The 21,896-nt window shown below is 37.0% G+C and overlaps 1 protein-coding gene and 1 pseudogene across 2 annotated transcripts in view; one reads left to right on the top strand and one right to left on the bottom strand.

Annotated features, from left to right (window-relative positions):
- LOC309666436 (olfactory receptor 2F1-like) overlaps positions 1–21,896 on the top strand; it is a 617,177-nt pseudogene that overhangs the window by 241,681 nt on the left and 353,600 nt on the right. The gene's annotated exons all lie outside the window — the stretch shown is intronic.
- Positions 12,218–20,513, bottom strand: LOC309666424 (olfactory receptor 2A2-like). The gene is given in 2 exon segments (XM_082473884.1): positions 12,218–16,440; positions 16,444–20,513. Coding segments are annotated over 2 exon segments (966 nt in total). The 5' UTR covers positions 16,981–20,513; the 3' UTR covers positions 12,218–16,011.

Raw genomic sequence — 21,896 nt, 5'->3', positions numbered from 1 at the left:
TTCATAATTATCAAAACTTGGAAGTAACAGTGATGTCCTTCAACAGGTGAACAGTTAAACATCCATACAATTAAATATTATTCAGTGATAAAAAGAAATGGTCTATCTGCCACAAAATATATGGAGAAAACTTAAATAAATATTGCTGTGTAAAAGAAGCCAATCTGAAAATGCTACATATTGTATGACTTCAACTATATGACATTCTGGAAAATATAAAACTATGGAGATATTTAAAAGATCAATGGTTGTCAGGGGTTTTAGGGAGAGAGAGAGGAATGAATTGGTGGGACACAGCAGATTTGTAGGGTTAGTGAAACTATTCTGTATGATGCTGTAATGGTGGATATATGTCATTATATATTTGTCAAAACTGATGGAATATATAATGAAAAGAGTGAACTCTAATATTAACTATGAAATTTTGTTAATAATAATGTATCAATATTGGCTCATCGGTTTTTAACAAATACACCATATATATTGCAAGATATTTATAAGAAACTGGGGAGGAATGAGGGGGTATATGGAACTCTCTGAGCTTAGCACTCCAATTTTCTATAAAACTAAAAGTGCACTAGAAATAAAGTCCATTAGAACTTGAATGAAGGTGGTAGAGTGGGAGGACTCGGAACTCACCTCCCCCATCAAACTCATCAAAAACATATCTACATGTGGAGCAATTCTCACTGAAAACTAACTGGAGGCTAGCAGAAGGACTCCTGTACAACCAAGGCTGCAAGGAAGATCCTTACAGAATCAGGTAGGAAGGGAAGAGAGGCAAACGTTCAGAACCTGTGCCCCTCGGAGGGAACTCAGAGGAAATGGGAGATTACACAGGTGAAAACCCTCCCTGGGGAGTGAGCCGTCAGAGCCACATATTGGGCTCAGAGGTTTGACAAAGGGAAGACAAGCCCCCTTGGCTGGTTGGAGGGCCCAGGGGAAGCCTAAACTCTGCTTGTGGGGAGCACGAACGTTTGTTTGCTCCGGAAGCAGGGCAGAGAGGGTGGATTGAAATCAAACGAGTGTCTGACTGGTTTCCTGAGACCAGGCAGGTGCCCAGCATAGCCTGAGCCAAGCAAACACTCCAGCACCAGAGCGGGAACTGCCATGACCAAGGAACAAGCTTAGCCATGAGGTGCTGCGGCAGCTCAAACCCTAAGCAGCATCTGGGCCGGGAGGGGGCAGCCATTTCTGGCTACTCCACTGGTGGTGCATCAGAGGCAGTCTGGATTTCTGACGGTGGTCAGACAGCCACAGCCTGTGCCCTGACCCTTGCCGAATACCCACACCAGCCCCTCTTGCTCCAGCACTGCTCCCCTCTGGGGCAAGCGTGCTGGTGCTGGGAAGAGGAAGAGCACACACTTAAAGGGAAGCGAGTCAGCTCAGACTCAACCCCCAAGGCTTCTGCTCCAGCAATCTGAGACTCGACCCTGTCCCAGATAGGGTGGTGATGGTCACTAAACAGAAGGGAAGCCCTACCTTACACCTGGCTCCATCCCTAACCTGTACCCGGGAGTCTGTTTCTGTCTTGTTATATACATTTGTTGAATTTCTTAGATCCCATATATAAGGGATAACATTGAGTATTTGTCTTTCTATGACTTATTTCATTAATCATAATAATCTCTACGCTCATTCACATTGCTGCAAATGGTAGAATTTCATTTTCTATGGCTGAGCAATATTCTATTGTATATATATACCATAACTTCTTTATCCATTCATCTGTTAATGGGCACTTAGATTGTTTCCATTTCGTAGCTATTGTAAATAATGCTGCTATGAACATTGGGGTGCACATATCTTTTTTAATTAATGTTTTCCTTTTCTTTGGATAAATACCCAGTAGTGGAATTGCTGAACTATACGGTAGTTCTATTTTTAATTTCTTTTGAGAAAACTCCATACTGTTTTCCATGGTGCCTGCACTAATTTACATTCCCACCAACAGTGTGTTAGGGTTCCTTTTCTCCACATCCTCACCAACACTTGTTATTTCTTGTCTTTTTTGATGACAGTCATTCTGACAGGTGTGAGGTAATATCTCATTGTGGTTTTGATTTGCATTTCCCTGATGATTAGTGATGTAGAGTATCTTTTTACATGTCTTTTGGCCATCAGTATGTTTTCTTTGGAAAAAATGAAAATTCAGGTCCTCTGTTCATGTTTTAATTGGATTTTTTTTTTTTTGATATTGAGTTGTATGAGTTCTTTATATGTTTTGGTTATTAACCCCTTATCTGAAATATTCTTTGCAAATATCTCCTCTCATTCAATAAGTTGCTCTTCATTTTGTTTTTGTTTTCCTTTGCTGTGTAAAACCTTTTATTTTGATTGGGTCCCATTTATCTATTTTTACTTTTGTTTCCTTTGCCTGAGGAGACAGATCCAAAAAGTATTACTAAGACCTATTTCAAAGGGCTTACTGCCTATGTTTTCTTCTATGAGTTTTATGGTTTCAGGTCTCACATTTAAGTCTTTAATCCATGTTGAGTTTATTTTTGTATACGGTATGAGAAAGTAGCCCAGTTTAATTCTTTTGCATGTAACTGTACAGTTTTTCTAACACCACTTTCTGAAGAGACTATCTTTTCTTTATTTTATATTCTCACCTCCTTTGTCATAAATTGACCATATGTGAGCAGGTTTATTTCTGGGCTCTCTAGTCTATTCTATTGATCTGTGTGTCTGTTTTTGTGCCAGTACCATAATGTTTTGATTATCATAACTTTGTATCAGTAGTATAATCCGAAGACAGGGAATGTGATATCTCTAGCTTTGTTTTTCTTTCTCAAGACTGATTTGACTATTTGGGATCTTTTGTGGTTACATACTAATTTTGAATTACTTGTCCTAGTTCTGTGAAAAATGCCATGATGTTTTGAGGGTTTGCATTGAATCTGTAGATTGCTTTGGGTAATATGGATATTTTAACAATATTAATTCTTCTAATCCATGAAAATGGGATATCTTTCCATTTATTTCTATCATATTGAATTTCTTTCATTAATGTTCATAGCTTTTGGAGTACAGGTCTTTCACTTCCTTGGTTAAATTTTTCCTATTTTTTAAAAATTCTTTTTGATGCAATTGTAAATGGGATGTTTTCTTGATTTCTATTCTGATAGTTCACTATTAGTGTGCAGAAATTTAACAGATTTCTGTATATTAATTTTGTATCCTGCAACTTTACTAAATTCGCTTATTCGTTTTTTGGTGGAGTCTTTAGGGTTTTATGTATATAGTATCGTGTCATCTGCAAACAGTAGCCGTTTTACTTCTTCCTTTCCAATTTGGATGCATTTTATTTCTTTTCCTGTTTTGATTGTGGAGTCTAGGTCTTCCAGTACTATGTTAAATAGAAATTGTGAGAATGGGCATTTTTGTCTTGTTCCTGATCTTAGAGGAAAAGATTTCAGTTTTTCACCACTGAGTGTGATGTTAGCTGGGTGTTTGTCATAAATGGCCTCTATTTTGTTGAGGTATATTCCCTCTATATCAACCTTGTTGAGAACTTTTATCATGAAAACATGCTGAATTTTGTTTCATGCTTTTTCTGCATCTATTGAGATGACCATGTGATCTTTACCCTTCATTTTGTTAAAGTGGTGTCTCGTGATGATTTATTTGTAGATATTGCACCCTCCTTGCATCCCTGAAATAAATCCCATTTGATCATGATGTATGATATTTTTTATGTATTATTTAACTCTATTTGTTAATATTTAGTTGAGGCTTTTTTACATCTATATTAATCAGGTATAATGACCTGTAATTTTCTTTTTTTTGTAGTGTCTTTGTATGGTTTTGCTATCAGGGTAATGCTGGCCTTTTAGAATGAATTTGGAAGTGTTTCCTCCTTTTCATTTTTTTGGAATAGTTGGAAAAGGATAAGTATTAACTCTTCTTTAAATATTTGGTAGAATTCCCCTGTAAAGTCCTTTGGTCCGGGACTTTTGTTTTGGGGAGTTTTTTTTATCACTGATTTAATTTCATTACCAGTAATTGATCTGCTAAGATGTTCTATTTCTTCCTGATTTAGGCTTGGAAAATTATATGTTTCTCGGAATATTTCATTTCTCCTAGGTTATCCAATTTGTTTGTGTATAACTCTTTGTATTATTCTCTTATAGTTTGTTTTTCGGTGATATCAGTTGTAACTTCTCTTTCATTTCTGATTTTATTAATTTAGGCCTTTTTTCTTTTTTTAAACATCTTTATTGCAGTAAAATTGCTTTACTATGTTGTTAGTTTCTGCTGTATAGCAAAGTGAATCAGCTATATGTGTATATATATCCCCATATCCCCTCCCTCTTGTGTCTCCCTCACACTCTCCCTATCCCACCCCTCTAGGTGGTCACAAAGCACCGAGCTGACCTCCCTGTGCTATGTGGCTGCTTCCCACTAGCTATCTATTTTACATTTGGTAGTGTATATACCAAGTGCTACTCTCTCACTTCGTCCCAGCTTACCATTACCCCTCCCCGTGTCCTCAAGTCCATTATCTACGTCTGCATCTTTATTCCTGTCCTGCACCTAGGTTCATCAAAACCATTTTTTTTTATATTCCATATATATGTGTTAGCATACAGTATTTGTTTTTCTCTATCTGACTTACTTCACACTGCATGACAGACTCTAAGTCCATCCACCTCACTACAAATAGTTCAATTTCATTTCTTTTTATGACTGAGTAATATTCCATTGTATATATGTGCCACATCTTCTTTATCCATTCGTCTGTCAATGGACACTTAGGTTGCTTCTGTGTCCTGGCTATTGTCAATAGAGCTGCAATGAGCATTGTGGTACATGACCCTTTTTGAATTATGGTTTTATCAGGCTATATGTCCAGTAGTGGGATTGCTGGGTCATACGGTAGTCCTATTTTTGGTTTTTTAAGGAACCTCCATACTGTTCTCCATAGTGGCTGTATCACTTTACATTCCCACCAACAGTGCAAGAGGGTTCCCTTTTCTCCACACCCTCTCCAGCATTTGTTGTTTGTAGATTTTTGACGATGGCCATTCTGACCACTGTGAGGTGATACCTCACTGTAGTTTTGATTTGCAATTCTGTAATGATTAGTGATGTTGAGCATCCTTTCATGTGATTGTTGGCAATCTGTATATCTTCTTTGAAGAAATGTCTCTTTAGGTCTTCTGCCCATTTTTTGATCGGGTTGTCTGTTTTTTTGATATTGAGCTGCATGAGCTGCTTGTAAATTTTGGACATTAAATCTTTCTCAGTTGCTTAGTTTACAAATATTTTCTCCCATTCTAAGGGCTGTCTTTTCATCTTGTTTACAGTTTCCTTTGCTGTGAAAAAGCTTTTAAGTTTCATTAGGTCCCATTTGTTTATTTTTGTTTTATTTCCATTTCTCTAGGAGGTGGGTCAAAAAGGATTTTGCTGTGATTTATGTCATAGAGTGTCCTGCCTGTGTTTTCCTCTAAGAGTTTGATAGTGTCTGGACTTACATTTAGGTCTTTAATCCATTTTGAGTTTATTTTTGTATACAGAGTTAGGGAGTGTTCTAATTTCATTCTTTTACATGTAGCTGTCCAGTTTTCCCAGCACCACCTATTGAAGAGGCTGTGTTTTCTCCATTGTATATTCTTGCCTCCTTTATCAAAGATAAGGTGACCATATGTGTGTGGTTTTATCTCTGGGCTTCCTATCCTGTTCCATTGATCTATATTTCTATTTTTGTGCCAGTACCATACTGTCTTGATTACTCTAGCTTTGTAGTATAATCTGAAGTCTGGGAGCCTGATTTCTCCAGCTCCATTTTTGTTTCTCAAGATTACTTTGTCTATTTGGGGTCTTTTGTGTTTCCATATAAATTGTGAAATTTTTTATTCTAGTTCTGTGAAAAATGCCATTGGTAGTTTGAAAGGGATTGCAATCAATCTGTAGATTGCTTTGGGTAGTACAGTCATTTTCACAATGTTGATTCTTCCAATCCAAGAACATGGTATATCTCTCCATCTGATTGTATTGTCTTTAATTTCTTAAATCAGTGTCTTATAGTTTTCTGCTTACAGGTCTTTGTCTCTGTAGGTAGGTTTATTCCTAGATATTTTATTCTTTTTGTTGCAATGGTAAATGGGAGTGTGTCCTTAATTTCTCTTTCAGATTTTTCATCATTAGTGTATAGGAATACAAGATATTTCTGTGCATTAATTTTGTATCCTACTACTTTTCCAAATTCATTGATTAGTAGTTTTCTGGTAGCCTCTTTAGGATTCTCTATGTATAGTATCATGTCATCTGCAAACAGTGACAGTTTTACTTCTTCTTTTCCGATTTAGATTCCTTTTATTTCTTTTTCTTCTCTGATTGTTGTGGCTAAAACCTCCAAAACTATGTTGAATAATAGCGATGAGAGTGGGCAACCTTGTCTTGTTCCTGATCTTAGAGGAAATGCTTTCAGTTTTTCACCACTGATAACCATGTTGGCTGTGGGTTTCTCATATGTGGCCTTTATTATGTTGAGGTAGGTTCCCTCTATGCCTACTTTCTGGAGAGTTTTTATCACAAATGGGTGTTGAATATTGTTGAAAGCTTTTTCTGCATCTATTGAGATGATCTTATGGTTTTTATCCTTCAAGTTGTTAATATGGTGTATCACACTGATTTGTGTATATTGAAGAATCCTTGCATTCCTGGGATAAACCCCACTTGATCATGGTGTATGATCCTTTTAATGTGCTGGTGGATTCTGTTTGCTGGTATTTTGTTGAGGACTGTTGCATCTACGTTCATCAGTGATATTGGCCTGTAGATTTCTTTTTTTGTGACATATTTGTCTGGTTTAGGTATCAGTGTGATAGTGGTCTAGTAGAATGAGTTTGGGAGTGTTCCTCCCTCTGCTATATTCTGGAAGAGTTTGAGAAGGATAGGTGTTAGCTCTTCACTAAATGTTTGATAGAATTCACCTGTGAAGCCATCTGGTCATGGACTTGTTTGTTGGAAGATTTTTAATCACAGTTTCAATTTCAGGGCTTGTGATTGGTCTGTTTATATTTTCCATTTCTTCCTGGTTCAGTCTCAAAAGGCTGTGCTTTTCTAAGAATTTGTCCATTTCTTCCAGGTTGTACATTTTACTGGCATAGAGTTGCATGTAATAGTCTCTCATGATCCTTTGTATTTCTGCAGGGTCAGTTGTTACTTCTCCTTTTTCATTTCTAATTCTGTTGATTTGAACCCTCTCCCTTTTTTGCCTGATGAGTCTGGCTAATGGTTCATCAATTTTTTTTATCTTCTCAAAGAACCAGCTTTTAGTTTTATTGATCTTTGCTATCATTTCCTTCATTTCTTTTTCATTTATTTCTGATCTGATCTTTATGATTTCTTTCCTTCTATTAACATTGGGGGTCTTTTTGTTCTTCTTTCTCTAATTGCTCTAGGTGTAAGTTTAGGTTGTTTGAGATTTTTCTTGTTTCTTGAGGTAGGATTGTATTGCTATAAAGTTCCCTCTTAGAACTGCTTTTGCTGCATCCCATAGGTTTTGTGTCATCGTGTTTTCATTGTCGTTTTTTTCTAGGTATTTTTTTGACTTCCTCTTTGATTTCTTCAGTGATCTCTTGGTTATTTAGTAGCATATCGCTTAGCCTCCATGTGTTTGTATTTTTTACGTTTTTTTTTTTCTTGTAATTGATATCTAGTCTCATTGCACTGTGGTCAGAAAAGATACTTGATTTCAATTTTCTTAAATTTACCAAGGGTTATTTGTGACCCAAGATATGATCTATCCTGGAAAATGTTCCATGGGCACTTGAGAAAAATGTGTATTCTGTTGTTTTTGGATGGAATGTCCTATAAACATCAATTAAGTCCACCTTGTTTGATGTGTCATTTAAAGCTTGTGTTTCCTTATTTATTTTCATTTTGGATGATCTGTCCATTGGTGAAAGTGGGGTGTTAAAGTCCCCTACTATGATTGTGTTACTGTCGATTTCCCCTTTTATGGCTGTTAGCATTTCCTTTATGTATTGCGGTGCTCCTATGTTGGGTGCATAAATATTTACAATTGTTACATCTTCTTCGTGGATGGATCTCTTGATCATTATGTAGTGTCCTTCTTTGTCTCTTGTAATAGTCTTTATTTTAAAGTCTATTTTGTCTGATATGAGAATTGCCACTCCAGCTTTCTTTTGATTTCCATTTGCATGGAATATCTTTTTCTATCCCCCCACTTTCAGTCTGTATGTGTCCCTAGGTCTGAAGTGGGTCTCTTGTAGACAGCATATATAAGGGTCTTGTTTTTGTTTCCATTCAGCCAGTCTATGTCTTTTGGTTGGCACATTTAATCCATTTACATTTAAGGTAATTATCGATATGTATGTTCTTATTACCATTTTCTTAATTGTTTGGGGTTTTTATTCTTTAGGTCTTTTCCTTCTCTTGTGTTTCCTGCCTAGAGACGTTCCTTTAGCATTTGTTGTAAAGCTGGTTTGGTGGTGCTAAATTATCTAAGCTTTTGCTTGTCTGTAAAGGTTTTAATTTCTCCGTTGCATCTGAATGAGATCCTTGCTGGGTAGAGTAATCTTCATTGTAGGTTTTTCCCTTTCATCACTTTAAATATGTCCTGCCACTCCCTTCTGACTTGCAGAGTTTCTGCTGAAAGATCAGCTCTTAACATTATGGGGATTCCCTTATATGTTATTTGTTGCTTTTCCCTTGCTGCTTTTAATATTTTTTCTTTGTATTTAATTTTTGATAGTTTGATTACTATGTGTCTTGTCATGTTTCTCCTTGGATTTATCCTGTATGGGACTCTCTGTGCTTCCTGGACTTGATTGAGTATTTTCTTTCCCATGTTAGGGAAGTTTTCAACTAAAATCTCTTCAAGTATTTTCTCAGACCCTTTCTTTTTCTCTTCTTCTTCTGGGACCCCTCTAATTCAAATGTTGGCATGTTTAATGTTGTCCCAGAGGTCTCTGAGACTGTCCTCAGTTCTTTCCATTCTTCTTTATTCTGCTCTGCAGTAGTTATTTCCACTATTCTATCTTCCAGCTCACTTATCCGTTCTTCTGCCTCAGTTATTCTGCTATTGATCCCTTCTAGAGAATTTTTAATTTCATTTATTGTGTTGTTCATCATTCTTTGTTTGCCCTTTCATTCTTCCAGGTCCTTGTTAAACGTTTCTTGAATTTTCTCCAGTCTATTTCCAAGATTTTGGATCCTCTTTACTATCATTACTCTGAATTCTTTTTCAGGTAGGCTGCCTATTTCCTCTTCATTTGTTAGGTCTGGTGGGTTTTTACCTTGCTCCTTCATCTGCTGCATATTTCTCTGTCTTCTCATTTTGTTTAACTTACTGTGGTTGGGATCTCCTTTTTGCAGTCTGCAGGTTCATAGTTCCCGTTGTTTTTGTTGTCTATCCCCAGTGGATGAAGTTGGTTCAGTGGCTTGTGTAGGTTTCCTGGTGGAGGGGACTGGTGCTTGTGTTCTGGTGGGTGAGGCTGGATCTTGTCTTTCTGGTGGGCAGAACTGCATCCGGTGGTGTGTTTTGGGGTGTCTGTGAAGTTAATATGATTTTAGGCAGCCTCTCTGCTAATGGGTGGGGTTGTGTTCCTGTCTTGCTAGTTGTTTGGCATGGGGCATCCAGCACTGGAACTTGCTGGCCATTGGGTGGAGCTGGGTCTTAGCATTGAGACACAGATATCTGGGAGAGCTCTCGCCAACTGATATTATGTGGGGCTAGGAGGTCTCTGGTGGTCCAATGTGCTTAACTCAGCTCTCCCACCTCAGAGGCTCAGACCTGACACTAGGCCAGAGCACCAAGACCCTGTCAGCCACACCGCAGAAGGAAAGTGAGAAAAAAAAGAAAGAAAATAAATTTTATTAAAATAAAGAAACTTTTTTAATTAAAAAAAGAGAGCAACCAAACCAATCAACAAATCCACCAATGATAACAACTGCTAAAGACTATACTAAGATAAACATAGAAATCAGAAACTAATCAGTCGTAGACAGCAGACCCCAAGTCTACAGTTGCTCCCAAAGTCCACCGCCTCAATTTTGGGATATTTTGTTGTCTATTCAGGTATTCCACAGATGCAGGGTATATCAAGTTGATTGTGGGGATTTAATCTGCTGCTCCTGAGGCTGCACAGAGAGATTTCCCTTTCTCTTCTTTGTTCGCACACCTCCTGGGGTTCAGCTTTGGTTTTGGCTCCACCTCTGTATGTAGGTTGCCCTCAAGCATCTTTTGGGAAATCTGAGGTCTTTGCCAGCATTCAGTAGATGTTCTGTAGGAATTTTTCCACATGTAGGTGTATTTCTGATGTATCTGTGTTGAAGAAGGTGATCTCCATGTCTTACTTCTCTGCCATCTCGAAGGTCCGAGAGCCCTCTTTCTTTGTTTCATGATGAGTCTGGCTAAAAGTTTATCAAGTTTGTCTTTTCAAAGAACCTGATTTTAGTTTCATTGATCTCTTTTATTTATTTTTGTCTCTATTTCATTAAGTTCCACTCTGATCTTTATTATTTCCTTCCTTCTACTAACTTTGGTCTTTGTTTATTATTCTTTTTTTTTTTAAATTTATTTACTGTTATTTTTGGCTGTGTTGGGTCTTCGTTGCTGCTCACGGGCTTTCTCTTGTTGCGGCGAGCAGGGGCTCCTCTTCGTTGTGGTGCACAGGCTTCTCATTGTGGTGGCTTCTCTTGTTGCAGAGCATGGGCTCTAGGCACGCAGGTTTCAGTAGTTGTGGCTCATGGCCTTAGTTGCTCCATGGCATATGGGATCTTCCCAGACCAGGGCTCGAATCCGTGTCCCCTGTGCTGGCAGGCAGATTCTTAACCACTACACCACCAGGGAAGTCCAGTTTCTTTTTCTTTTTCTAACTCCTTTAGGTGTAAAGTTAGATGAGATTTTTCTTGTTTCTTGACACAGCCCTGTATTCCTTCTTTAACTGCTTTTGCTATGTTCCATAGATTTTGAAAAGTTGTGTTTCTATTTTCTTTCATTTCAAGGTATTCTTTTTATTTCCTCTTTGATTTCTTCATCGATCCTTTGGTTTTTTAGTAGCATGTTGTTTAGTCTCCTTGTGTTTGTATTTTTTCCAGTGTTCTTCTCGTAACTGATTTCTAGTTTAATAATGTGTGGTCAGAAAACACGCTTGATATGATTTCTGTCTTCTTAAATTTAGTGAGACTTGTTCTGTAGCCTAGCATGTGATCATCTCCTGGAGAATGTTCCATGTGCACTTGAGAAGAATGTGTACTCTGCTGTTTTTTGATAGAGTGTCCTGCAGATATCTATTAAGTTCATCTTGTCTAAGATGCCATTTAAGGCCACTGTTTGTTTCTCTATTGATTTCTTTCTGGATGACTTATCTATTGATGTAAATGGGGTATTAAAGTCCCTGCTATTATTGTATTACTGTCAATTTCTCCCTTTATGTCTGTTAATATTTGCTTTTAAAGTTAGGTGTTTCTATGTTAGTTGTATATATGTTTACAAATGTTTTATCATCTTCTTTGATCATCTCCTTTATCATTATGTAATGCCCTTGTCTTTTGTTATAGACTTTTTAAAAAGTTTATTTTGTCTGATATGAGTATTGCTACCCCAGCTTTCTTTTCATTTCCATTTGCATGTAATATCTCTTCATTTTTAGTCCCTGTGTGTGTATAGTTCTGTTGTGGGTCTCTTGTAGGTAGCATATAGGTTGGAGTTTTTGGTTGGTGGTGGTGGTTTTTTTTTTTTTTTAATCCATTCAGCCATCCTATATCTTTTAACTGGAGCATTTAGTCCATTTACACTTAAAGTGAATATTGATAAGTATATAACTATTGCCATTTTATTACTCATTTTCTGGTTGTTTTTGTAGGTCTTCTCACTTCTTCTTCTAGTCTCTTCACTTGTGGTTTGATAATTTTCTTAGTGCTATGTTTGGGTTCCGTTCTATTTGGTTTTTTGTATGTATCTATTGTAGGTTTTTGGTTTGTGCTTACCATGGGGTTTATATATATATATATATAATTTGTTTTATACTGATAGCTGTTTAAGTTCAAAGATATTTTAAAAGCTCTACATTTTTTACTCCCTTTCCCACAAGTTTTATGTTTTAGTATCATATTTTACATCTTTATTTGTATCCCTTAACTGATTATTTTACTTATATTTGATTTTATAACTTCTGTCTTTCAACTTTTATACTACCTTAAGTGGTTGAGCCATTGACTTTTTTTTTTAAGTTTTTTTTTTTAATTTAAAATTTTTTTTGGCTGCACCGAGCAGCATGTGGGATCTTTGTTCCTTAACCAGGGATCAAACCATTGCCCCTGCATTGGAAGCACAGAGTCTTAACCACCGGACTGCCAGGGAGGTCCGATCCACTATCTTTACTGTATATTTACCACTACCAGTGAGATTTTTCTTTTATATATTTTCTTATTTCTTGTTATGGCCTTTTCTTTTTCACTTGAAGGCTATTTAACATTTCTTATAAGGTTGGTTTAGTGGTGATGAACTCTTAGTTTTTGCTTGTCTATAAAATTCTCTTTTCTTCAATTCTGAATGATAACCTTGCTGGGTAGCATATCCTTGGTCATAGGTTTTTCCTTTCAGCACTTTAAATATATCACGCCACTCCCTTCTGGCCTGCAAAGTCACTGCTGAAAAATCAACTGATAGCCTTATGGAGCTTCCTTTGTATGTGACTTTGTTTTTCTCTTATTGCCTTTGAAATTCTCTAAATTTTGTTATTTTAATTTTGATATGTCTTGGTGTGGATCTCTTTGGGTTCATCTTGCTTGGGACTCTCTGTGTTACCTGGACCTGGATGTCTGTTTCCTTTAGGTTAGGAAAGTTTTCAGCCATTATTTCATCAGGTACATTTTTTGCCCCTTTCTCTCTTCTCCTTCTGGGACCTCTATAATGTAAATGTTAGTACACTTACTGTTGTTTGAGAGGTCCCTTAAACTAACCTCATTAATTTTTTTTTCTTTTTGCTCTTCTGATTGAGTGATTTCCCAAAGACTCTTCTGTCTTCCAGATCACTTATGCATTCTTCCGTTATCACCTAATGTGCTGATGATTCCTTCTAGTGTATTTTTCATTTCAGGCATTTTGTTCTTCAGCTCTGATTTGTATTTTTTATATTATCTAATTCTTTTTTGATGTTCTCACTGAGTTCCTCTATTCTATTCTTGGATCAATGAGCATTTTTATAACCATTGTTTGAACTCTTTCTCAGGTTAATTACTTATCTCCGTTTCATTAGGGTTTTGAGTTTTTATCTTGTTCTTTTATTTGGAACATATTCCTTTGTCTTCTCATTTTGTTTGACTTTGTCTCTGAAATTAGGCAAAACAGTTTCCTATCTCAGTCTTGAAGGCATATCTTGTGTGGGAGCCTCCTTATGCAGTCTACATGTGCCCAGTGCCTTTGTGCAAGAACTGGATGTGACACAAGTATGGGCTGAGGCTTTTTTCAGGGCATGATGGGTTCATTTTCTTGCAGGCATTAGAACTGGAGCAAGGGATGGGTGGGGCTAGAGTCTGATGCAGACTGAGGCTCCTTTTGGGGTACACTGGGAGCCACTGCCTCAGTGAGGGGTGGGCTGGATCCAGGGGACTAGACCCGGGGCTCATTGTGGGCTGGGGCTTCTCCTGGATCACACTGGGATTACGATTTTGGTGGAGGTGGGGCTGGAGCCAGAGGGATTGGAGCCATTACCTGATGAGAGCTACCAGGGTGCGCTGATGGCCACTACCTTGGCTGGGGGTCAGACCAGAGACGGAATGGCTGGAGCCAGAGTCTGATGAGAGTTGCTTCTTCTCCTGGGTTGGGGGGCGGGCACTGGTGACCACTGCCTCAGTGGGAGATGTGGCCAGAGCCAGAAGGGCTGGAGCTGCCACCCATGTGGGCTGAGGTGGGGGCACACTGGGGTGGTCTTGGCAGGCTGGCCAAAGCACCAGGCACTTTTCATTTTGCTGCTTCTTCACTGAAACTGGGAGGAAGCAAGTCCACATAAGCACCCTTTCACAGGGAAGTCTAGGCTTCCTACAGCCCTCAGGTTCTCCCAGTCATAAGCCTCACTGGCTTTCAAAACCAGCAAAGGGAGTTTTCTTGCTAGTGCTGGACCCCAGGGCTGGGGTACCCAACATGGTGCTTGAACTCTTTGCTCCTTGGGGAGAATCCCCAGCTTGTGATATCCTCCTCCTCTTCCAGGATGCCCACTAGCTGTGTGGGTCCCAACTAGATTGCTTCTCTTTCCCTCCTACATGTTTGGTGTAGCTTTTTCTTTATATCCTTGGTTGTAAAAAATTATTCTTCTACTTCATTGTGTTCTCAAAGAGAGCTCTTCTATATGTAGTTGTAGCTTTGGTGTGTTCGTGGGAGATGAGCTCAGGGTCTTACTACTCCACCATCTTGAACCTGCCTCTTAACAATTTTTAAATGTACACTTCAGTGACATTAAGTCATTAACACTGTGTGCAACCATCATCAATATCCATCTCCAGAACATTTTCACCCTAAACTGAAACTCTGTACCAATTAAATAATAACTCCCCATTCTTGCCTCCCAGTCTCCTGTAACCACCATTCTACTTCATGTTTCTAAGAATGTGAATATCCTAAATATATCTCTTTTTCTGTCATTCTAGCTAAGGGTTTGCCAATATTTTGGATTTCTCAGGAAACCAATTCTTTGTTTCATTGATTTTTTTCTACCAATTGGCTGTTTTTCTATTCTCCACTTTACTTATATATGTTCTAATATTAATTATTTTTTTCCTTCTGCCTTCTTGGGGTTGGTTTTTCTTCTATTTCTAGTTCAGATGTAAAGTGATGGTGTTGATTTACAATCTTTTCTCTTTTTAAATGCATGAGTATGCTGCTATAAACTAACTTCTTAGTACTGCTTTTGCAGCACTCAGTTTTTGGTATCTTATGATTTGTTTTCATCTGTCTCTAGCTAGTTCCTAATTTCTGCTCTTGAGAACCTCTAATTAATTTTTCAATTCAGTTCTAGAATTTCTATTTCATTCTTTTTATTTTTATAGTTTTTATCTCTTTGTGATATTTTCATTTTGTTCATGTATCATTTTCCTCATTTTGTTTAGTTGCCTATTCATGTTTTTTAGATTATTGAACAATGTTAAAATGATTATACTGGATTCTTTGCCAGGTAATTCATAAATCTACATTTCCTTACGGGTGGTTTCTTGAGATTTATTTTGTTCTTTAATTGGTCCATGTTTTCCCTGTTTCATTGTATACCTTGTGAACTTTAGCTGAGTTTGGGCTTTTGGAAAAACAGTTATTTCTCCTAGTCTTTACCGACTGACTTCGAGAAGGGGAAGATCTTCAGCAATTATTCCTCCTAGAGATTCTGGGAACCTCTCCAACCTTCTCTAGGGATGCAGCTTCTCTGAGCTGGTTCATGTATTTTCTCAGTTAAAGATGTTTGCGCAATTTTTTTCTGAAGCCTTTAAAGAATTACCCCCCTGCTGTTTGTCTGAAATGCTACGATCTCTTTATAGCTGTAAAAAGTAGGTGTGCTTGACATTTTTCTCAGTGGCCCCAACAAGGAGTCCAAACTGGCATTGCCATCAGTGCTCTGAGTCAGGCAAGACAACTAACAAACCCTCAGCCACTCCTTGAAAAGCTACAAAGTAGTATACATGGTCATCTCTTCACTTTCCCCCTTGAGGGAGAGCTGGGAGTTGGGAATTTTCTCCTGATCCTGACACACTGTGCCAGGGAGGGGAAGTAGTTACAGGAGGTAAAATGTCATAAATCTGCCTAAACACTTATTGTATCTCTTCTTGGCTTTGTGCTTGTCTGGGGCGATGCAAGCTATTATCTGACTTCTGGTGTTTTCACAAAGGAAATTTGGCCTATATATTGTTGTCTTCACTGAGGAACAATGGTTTAGGGATTCCTTTTCTGCCATCTTGCTGATATTACTCTTGAGTCATGCTCATCATTAAATCAGGCATCTTCTTGGGGAATTTTCTAGAGTTTTTTTACACCAGTAATCACATCTCCTAAGGGGAAAAATCCACTGAACCAAAATTGTATCCTCCTTCACATTGTCCTTTTTTTCTGCAATACTCTGTGGAAGGCAGCCTTACTTGAGCATCCCGTAAACTGTAGACAAGGGGGTTCAGCAATGGGTTGAAGAGAGTGTAAGACAGGAAAAGGATTTTCTGCTGCTCCTCTCGTTGACTATTGTCAGGGGCCAAGTAAACCAACGTGGCTATGCCAAAGTAGAACCCAACCACACAGAGGTGGGAGGAGCAGGTGGAAAAGGCTTTCTTGCGGCCCTCTTTTGACTGGATTTTCAGGATGGCCCAGAGGATGCTTACATAGGAAACCAGCATCAAGGAAAGGGGTCCAACTAAGATAAACACACCATCAGCAAAGAGGAACATTTCATTGATCCAGATTTCACCACAGGTCACTTTGAGGACAGATCAGGTTTCACAGAAGAAGTGGTTCACCTTCTGGGGCCCACAGAAGGGCAACCTTAGAAAGAGACTTACTTGTACTAGGGCCAGTGAAAATCCACATGCCCAGGAAGTGATGGCGAGGAACGTGCACACTCTCTGGTTCATGACGACAGTGTACTGGAGGAGATGGCTGATTGCCACATACCTGTCATAGGACATCACCACCAAAATCAGGCACTCTATGGAAGCAAAACTCAAATTAAAAATCATCTGCATAGTGCATGAGACAAATGAGATAGTTTTTTTGTGTTTCACTAGGTTTGCCAGCAAATTGGGCAAATTGCTGGAAGCATAGGATATGTCAATTATGGCCAGATGAGAAAGGAAGTACATGGGGGAGTGCAGTCTGGGGTCTAGGCAAATGAGTCCCAAGACCATGCCATTTGCCAGCAGCTTGAAAGTATATAATAGGAAGAAGATAACGAAGAGGAACAATTCCATGTCTTCACTGGGCTGGAATCCCATCAGGATGAATTCTGTGATCCATGATTGGTTGCCTTCCATTCCTAATGACAGTCTATAAAGTGAAGTGTGATGGAAAGGTCAGAGCTGGATAACAATGAAAACTGGAGTTATTTATCTGAAGTGAATTCGGAGGAAGCTTGTGTGCTTGTCCCTATATCACTGAGTTTTTTCTGCAATGCTTCTTTACCTTTTTGTTTTCTTACTTTTTTATTGTGAAGTAATTCAAATTTCAGATGAGTATCAGGGATTATAAACAATACTAGTATATACACTTTACCAAATTTTTTTATGTTTGCCTTATCATTTATTTTCTCTGTATGAATGTAGTATCAGTTTTCTATAGACCACATAAGACTAAATTGAAACCATATTCACATGTTGATAATTTATTCCTAAACTCTTTTGATTTTTTCAATAACATGAATATTCACTAATCTATTCTCAGTATAATTACCAAAATCAGCAGATGTAGCATTAACATGATTCACTATTCTAAATACAGCATTTTCTCTCCTCTGACCAATGCTGTTGTAGGTTTTCTAAATATCAGATCACAAAAGGAGTACAAATAAGAGATGCTGATCACAATGATGACTTCGTGCTAAATGCTGCACTGAAGAGCCTTATATCTGTTCTCCCAACTGGGCCTCACCAACCCCACAAGAGAATTTTAGTGTCTGTTTTACAGTGAGGAAAAAAGGCTTATCAAGTTTAATTACCCGAATTTACCTAACTAGTAAATCCTTCAGTGTATGTATATCATTAGGTAAAAAATCAAATTAGTCATTTTACCCAATAATAAATAAACACATTTACTTCAGGAAAATAAAGAGGTATCTGTTGAAAAGAAAATAATATAGCATTTTCTGCCCATGTAGTCTAAGTTTCAAATTCAATATCACATATCCTACTCATTTCCTCTAATCTTAAATAGTTAGCTTTTATTTCCTTGACACTGATATTTTTGAAGAGTATGAGCTCTTGTTTTGTATAATGTTTCTCAATAGCAGTTTTCCATTGATTGTCCATGTTTTAGTTTAAAAATTTTTGGCAGAAAAAAATGTGTCCCTCCATTAATACAGAGATAAAATATTAATTTGTCCCAGTATTGGTGATGTTCGTGTGGATCATTGGTTAAGGTGGTGTCTCCAAGTTATTTCCATTATAAAGTTATTAGTCGATAATTTTTAAGTACCTTCTTCCTTCTGGCTTAACAAAGTATCCTATACTCATCTTGAACATTTCCCACTTCATCAGTTATTTCACTAAAAATATGTCTCCTTTTATTGAAGGATCATATTTTTAAAGCAATATCTGCTTGTATTGGGTGTTTAATAATATATTTTTTATCATGATTGTTGACAAATTTCTGATATTCCCATTTAATAGGGATATATATAATTTGGGACAGTATATAGATTGCTAAGTGGATAATGGATTCTTACCTTTACTTGTTTAATCTTAATACATATTTACTGACTTCTTTTGGAGATCAAAATCTACTTTACTAAATTAACATTACTATCATAGAGAATGATCTCAATATTATATAGTAGTTTTTTGGCAATGTAGATTTAGAATGCCAAAATCTTTTTAATTATCTTATATTTTTTGATTTTCTTTGTATTCAGACAATTATAGGCTCTTGGAAATTTTAGACTTACAGATTAAAGTTTCAATAGTCTGATTTACTTTGTGAATAAAGTGGCATCTACCTCATATGAGATTTTAACATCAAGTTTTCTAAGTATCTTAGAAAAACATAAAATTTGATAAAACATTAAAGAGATAATACTTACATGAAACATAAGGCCAAAGGTGATGATTGTTAAAAATTTGTACATACAGTTTTCCCTTACTCACAATACATATATTTTCACATATATAATTTAAATTATACCTATTTCTTTCATTTAGAATAGCATCATGTACATTTTCCATGTCAAATATTTCTTTGCAATATACTTTAAACATTTGTACACTATTTTGTTGCATATGAATATTTTATTCAGTATATTACCTTCTAACTAGGTTGTGTAAAATATAATGCTACAGTGACTAAATTTTATAAATATATTTTTGTGTATATTTTATTGTTTTTTTTTTTTTTTTTTTTACTGAATTCCAGGACATGGAAGTTCTCGGTCAAATCTATTCCTTCCTTCCTTCCTCCCTCCCTTCCTTCCTTCTATCCTTCCATGCTTCCTTTCATTCTTCCTTTCTACCTACCTACCTATTTATCTATCTTTCTGTCTACCTATCTATTTTAAGATGCCTAAATAAAATGTATCCTTTCCAATAGAGTCAATAAAATAACAGCAGCCCAGAAAGCAAAGGTCTGAGTGATCAGTATATGCGATTCTCTACCCAGGCAGTCCTGTAACTGAGCTAGGGAGCTTTAAGCTATTTCTCCAACTCTAGTCAGTGGAATTGGCACTCATTCTATCCTATTTTGTGGTAGGACAAATATTTCTAGCAAAACAGAAATCCCAAGTCTAATGATTATCCGTATTAAATGGTAGCCTAGGAAAGTTTCAGTAAGAAATAACCAAATTGCAAAATTTATCTCTTACTCTCTTTCCACTTTCAGCAAGGAAAAGAGTTTACTATAAATGTTACCAGAATTCTGTTTTCCAATATCAGTGTATTTATCCATTAGGTAATATAAAGTCCTTTTGTTCTTTTGGCCATGTCAGCATCTTACCAGAGATAATGCTTGCATATAATGCCTCTAGTACTTCCAGTACTAGAGTACTGGAGATACTTCCAGATTATTCTCAAACAATAGAGTTGGGCTAATATGAATGACCACCACTCAACCACATTGGGAAGTGACGACAAGAAAGATGTGAGGAATAGAAGGCCCCTGCCATAGCTCACCATTCAGAAGCTCCAGGAGCTGGGGTGGGGGTAGTCATAAATGTACTATAATACATTTAGTAATATAAATATAATAATATATAGTCATTATATAAACATTATATATGTAATTTTTATGCATGCAGGAACTCATAAAATATGCCCCTAAGAGATATTCTGAAAAAAATTATTTCTCAGCCAATCATAAAATACAGACATAGTGATAACAGGACCATTGTGCAGCATTAAATTCATTTAAATAGAGAAAGAGCAGTCAAAATTGTGGGCATGATAGTTGCTTAAAAGACTGTAAATAGCACAAATCTTGACAATGTAAAAATAGTATTACAAAAACCAAGAATATCAGCTGTTATGGGAGGAGAATTAGGAGGAATCATAAGAAAACAAATCCTCCCATTTTTGAAGTGGGAAGTTAAAAATCCAGGGTCTAAATTTGAAGTATATAGTTTATAAATATTAAGATTTAGATTTCAGTTTCTGGCAAGACTACATACCCTACACCATACTCTTCTGTGAAAAATAACTAAACCTATTCTTGAGCTGAGACAGTCTGGATTCAACTATCCTTCCTGAATGAAATTCTAAGATTTCATTTTACACAGGAAAGAAGTGATCCCAGAAAGAAAGTTCACATTGTAAAAAGAAAGATCAAAGAAAGCAGCACATACATTTGTAAAACTAAGCAGATATTGACTGTATGTCCTCTGGTGCCTAGAACAAGGTGAACTAAATACATAACAATAGCATATATGTTGGGAAGAAGCTGATGGGATTTAAAAGGTTCTAATTTCCAAGCATTTTGACAGAAAATTGTAACTACTGACTTTCATTAGCCTTTTTTTCCACTCAATGTTAATTACTCATTGTACTGATAAATTTGGCCCATGAGCAGGTATATATTCCCAGACACAAAATTAAAGCTTCTGCTTTTTTTTTTAAAAAAAAGTATGGGATTGAAAACTGTCATTAACTGAGAAAGTAAATGTCTTTACAGACCAATATGATAAAATTACATCTGAGTAAGAAGATCAAGAAAACATTAACTCCACGGAGGGACATTGGTTAAAAAAAAAAAAAATAGAATAGAAAAATCAGAAGTATTTCTCTCTAAGAAAGCAATGCATAAAATGGAAAACCCTGTCAAAATAAACCTCTTTGGAAATCTGGAATCTAATCGAAAGCTATAGCAGCCAGAGGCATGCTTAATATGGAAAACAAACAAACAAACCTGAAAATCAGTGGGAGAGATTTGTAGCATTTCAACTTACCCTGATACCATCCCCCACTCCCTAGCTCAGGAGCAGCCATGAAGAAGACAGTCTGCACTTCTGGTGTGCAGTCAGTACTAGAAGGAGCAGAATACATTTTATACTCACAGAATTATGGATGCTTGATTTGACCTGTCTGGTGACTCCCTGAAGGATCAACTCAAAGGACTTGACTTTACTTTGACTAACTCAAAACTCGCCCAGGGCTGAGACAGCTCCCCAGAAGGCAATTGTTGAAAGCATTTAAAGGCAAAAGTGTCAGCTGCTGCCACAGGAGACAAGGAATAAAAGTTGGGGTAAACAATAGACTAACTCAAAAGCCTGAGTGGAAAGATTGGAAATAAGATGATTTGGAAAATAGGTGATTTGAATAGCTCCAAGATATTGCTGGGAAACTAGAAGGCTCCACACATGACCAGGGCTGTGACAATGCTCAGAAGGGATCTGAAAAGGTCCTGATCTCTAGCCTCTGTCTAAACTTCAGACTCTGTACAGAAAGGAAATTGCCTGAGTTGTAAATGACCTGGATGAGGGATGAAGGCATGTCCTGACACATAAAAAGAGCCTTTTACAAAAATATGAAAGGTTGAAAACACCTATAGAGCTGCTGAATAATGTGCATATAAAACAGTCAATATGCTTGCTGCCTCATTAGATTACCAGACCCTGAAATACCCTCATAAGATCTGGTTCTTTATCAGGGGATCATGGAGTAGGATGAAGAAAAACAAAAATTCAAAACCACAAAACAGAGAGAAGGATGGTTAAGCAAATTAATTTCAAATAATATTAATAAAACTCTCCTAC

The sequence above is a fragment of the Balaenoptera physalus genome (assembly GCF_965194825.1).
Source record: "Balaenoptera physalus genome assembly, chromosome: 8".
Taxonomy (NCBI): Eukaryota; Metazoa; Chordata; class Mammalia; order Artiodactyla; family Balaenopteridae; genus Balaenoptera; species Balaenoptera physalus.
This window is presented reverse-complemented; position numbering and strand designations above follow the sequence as displayed.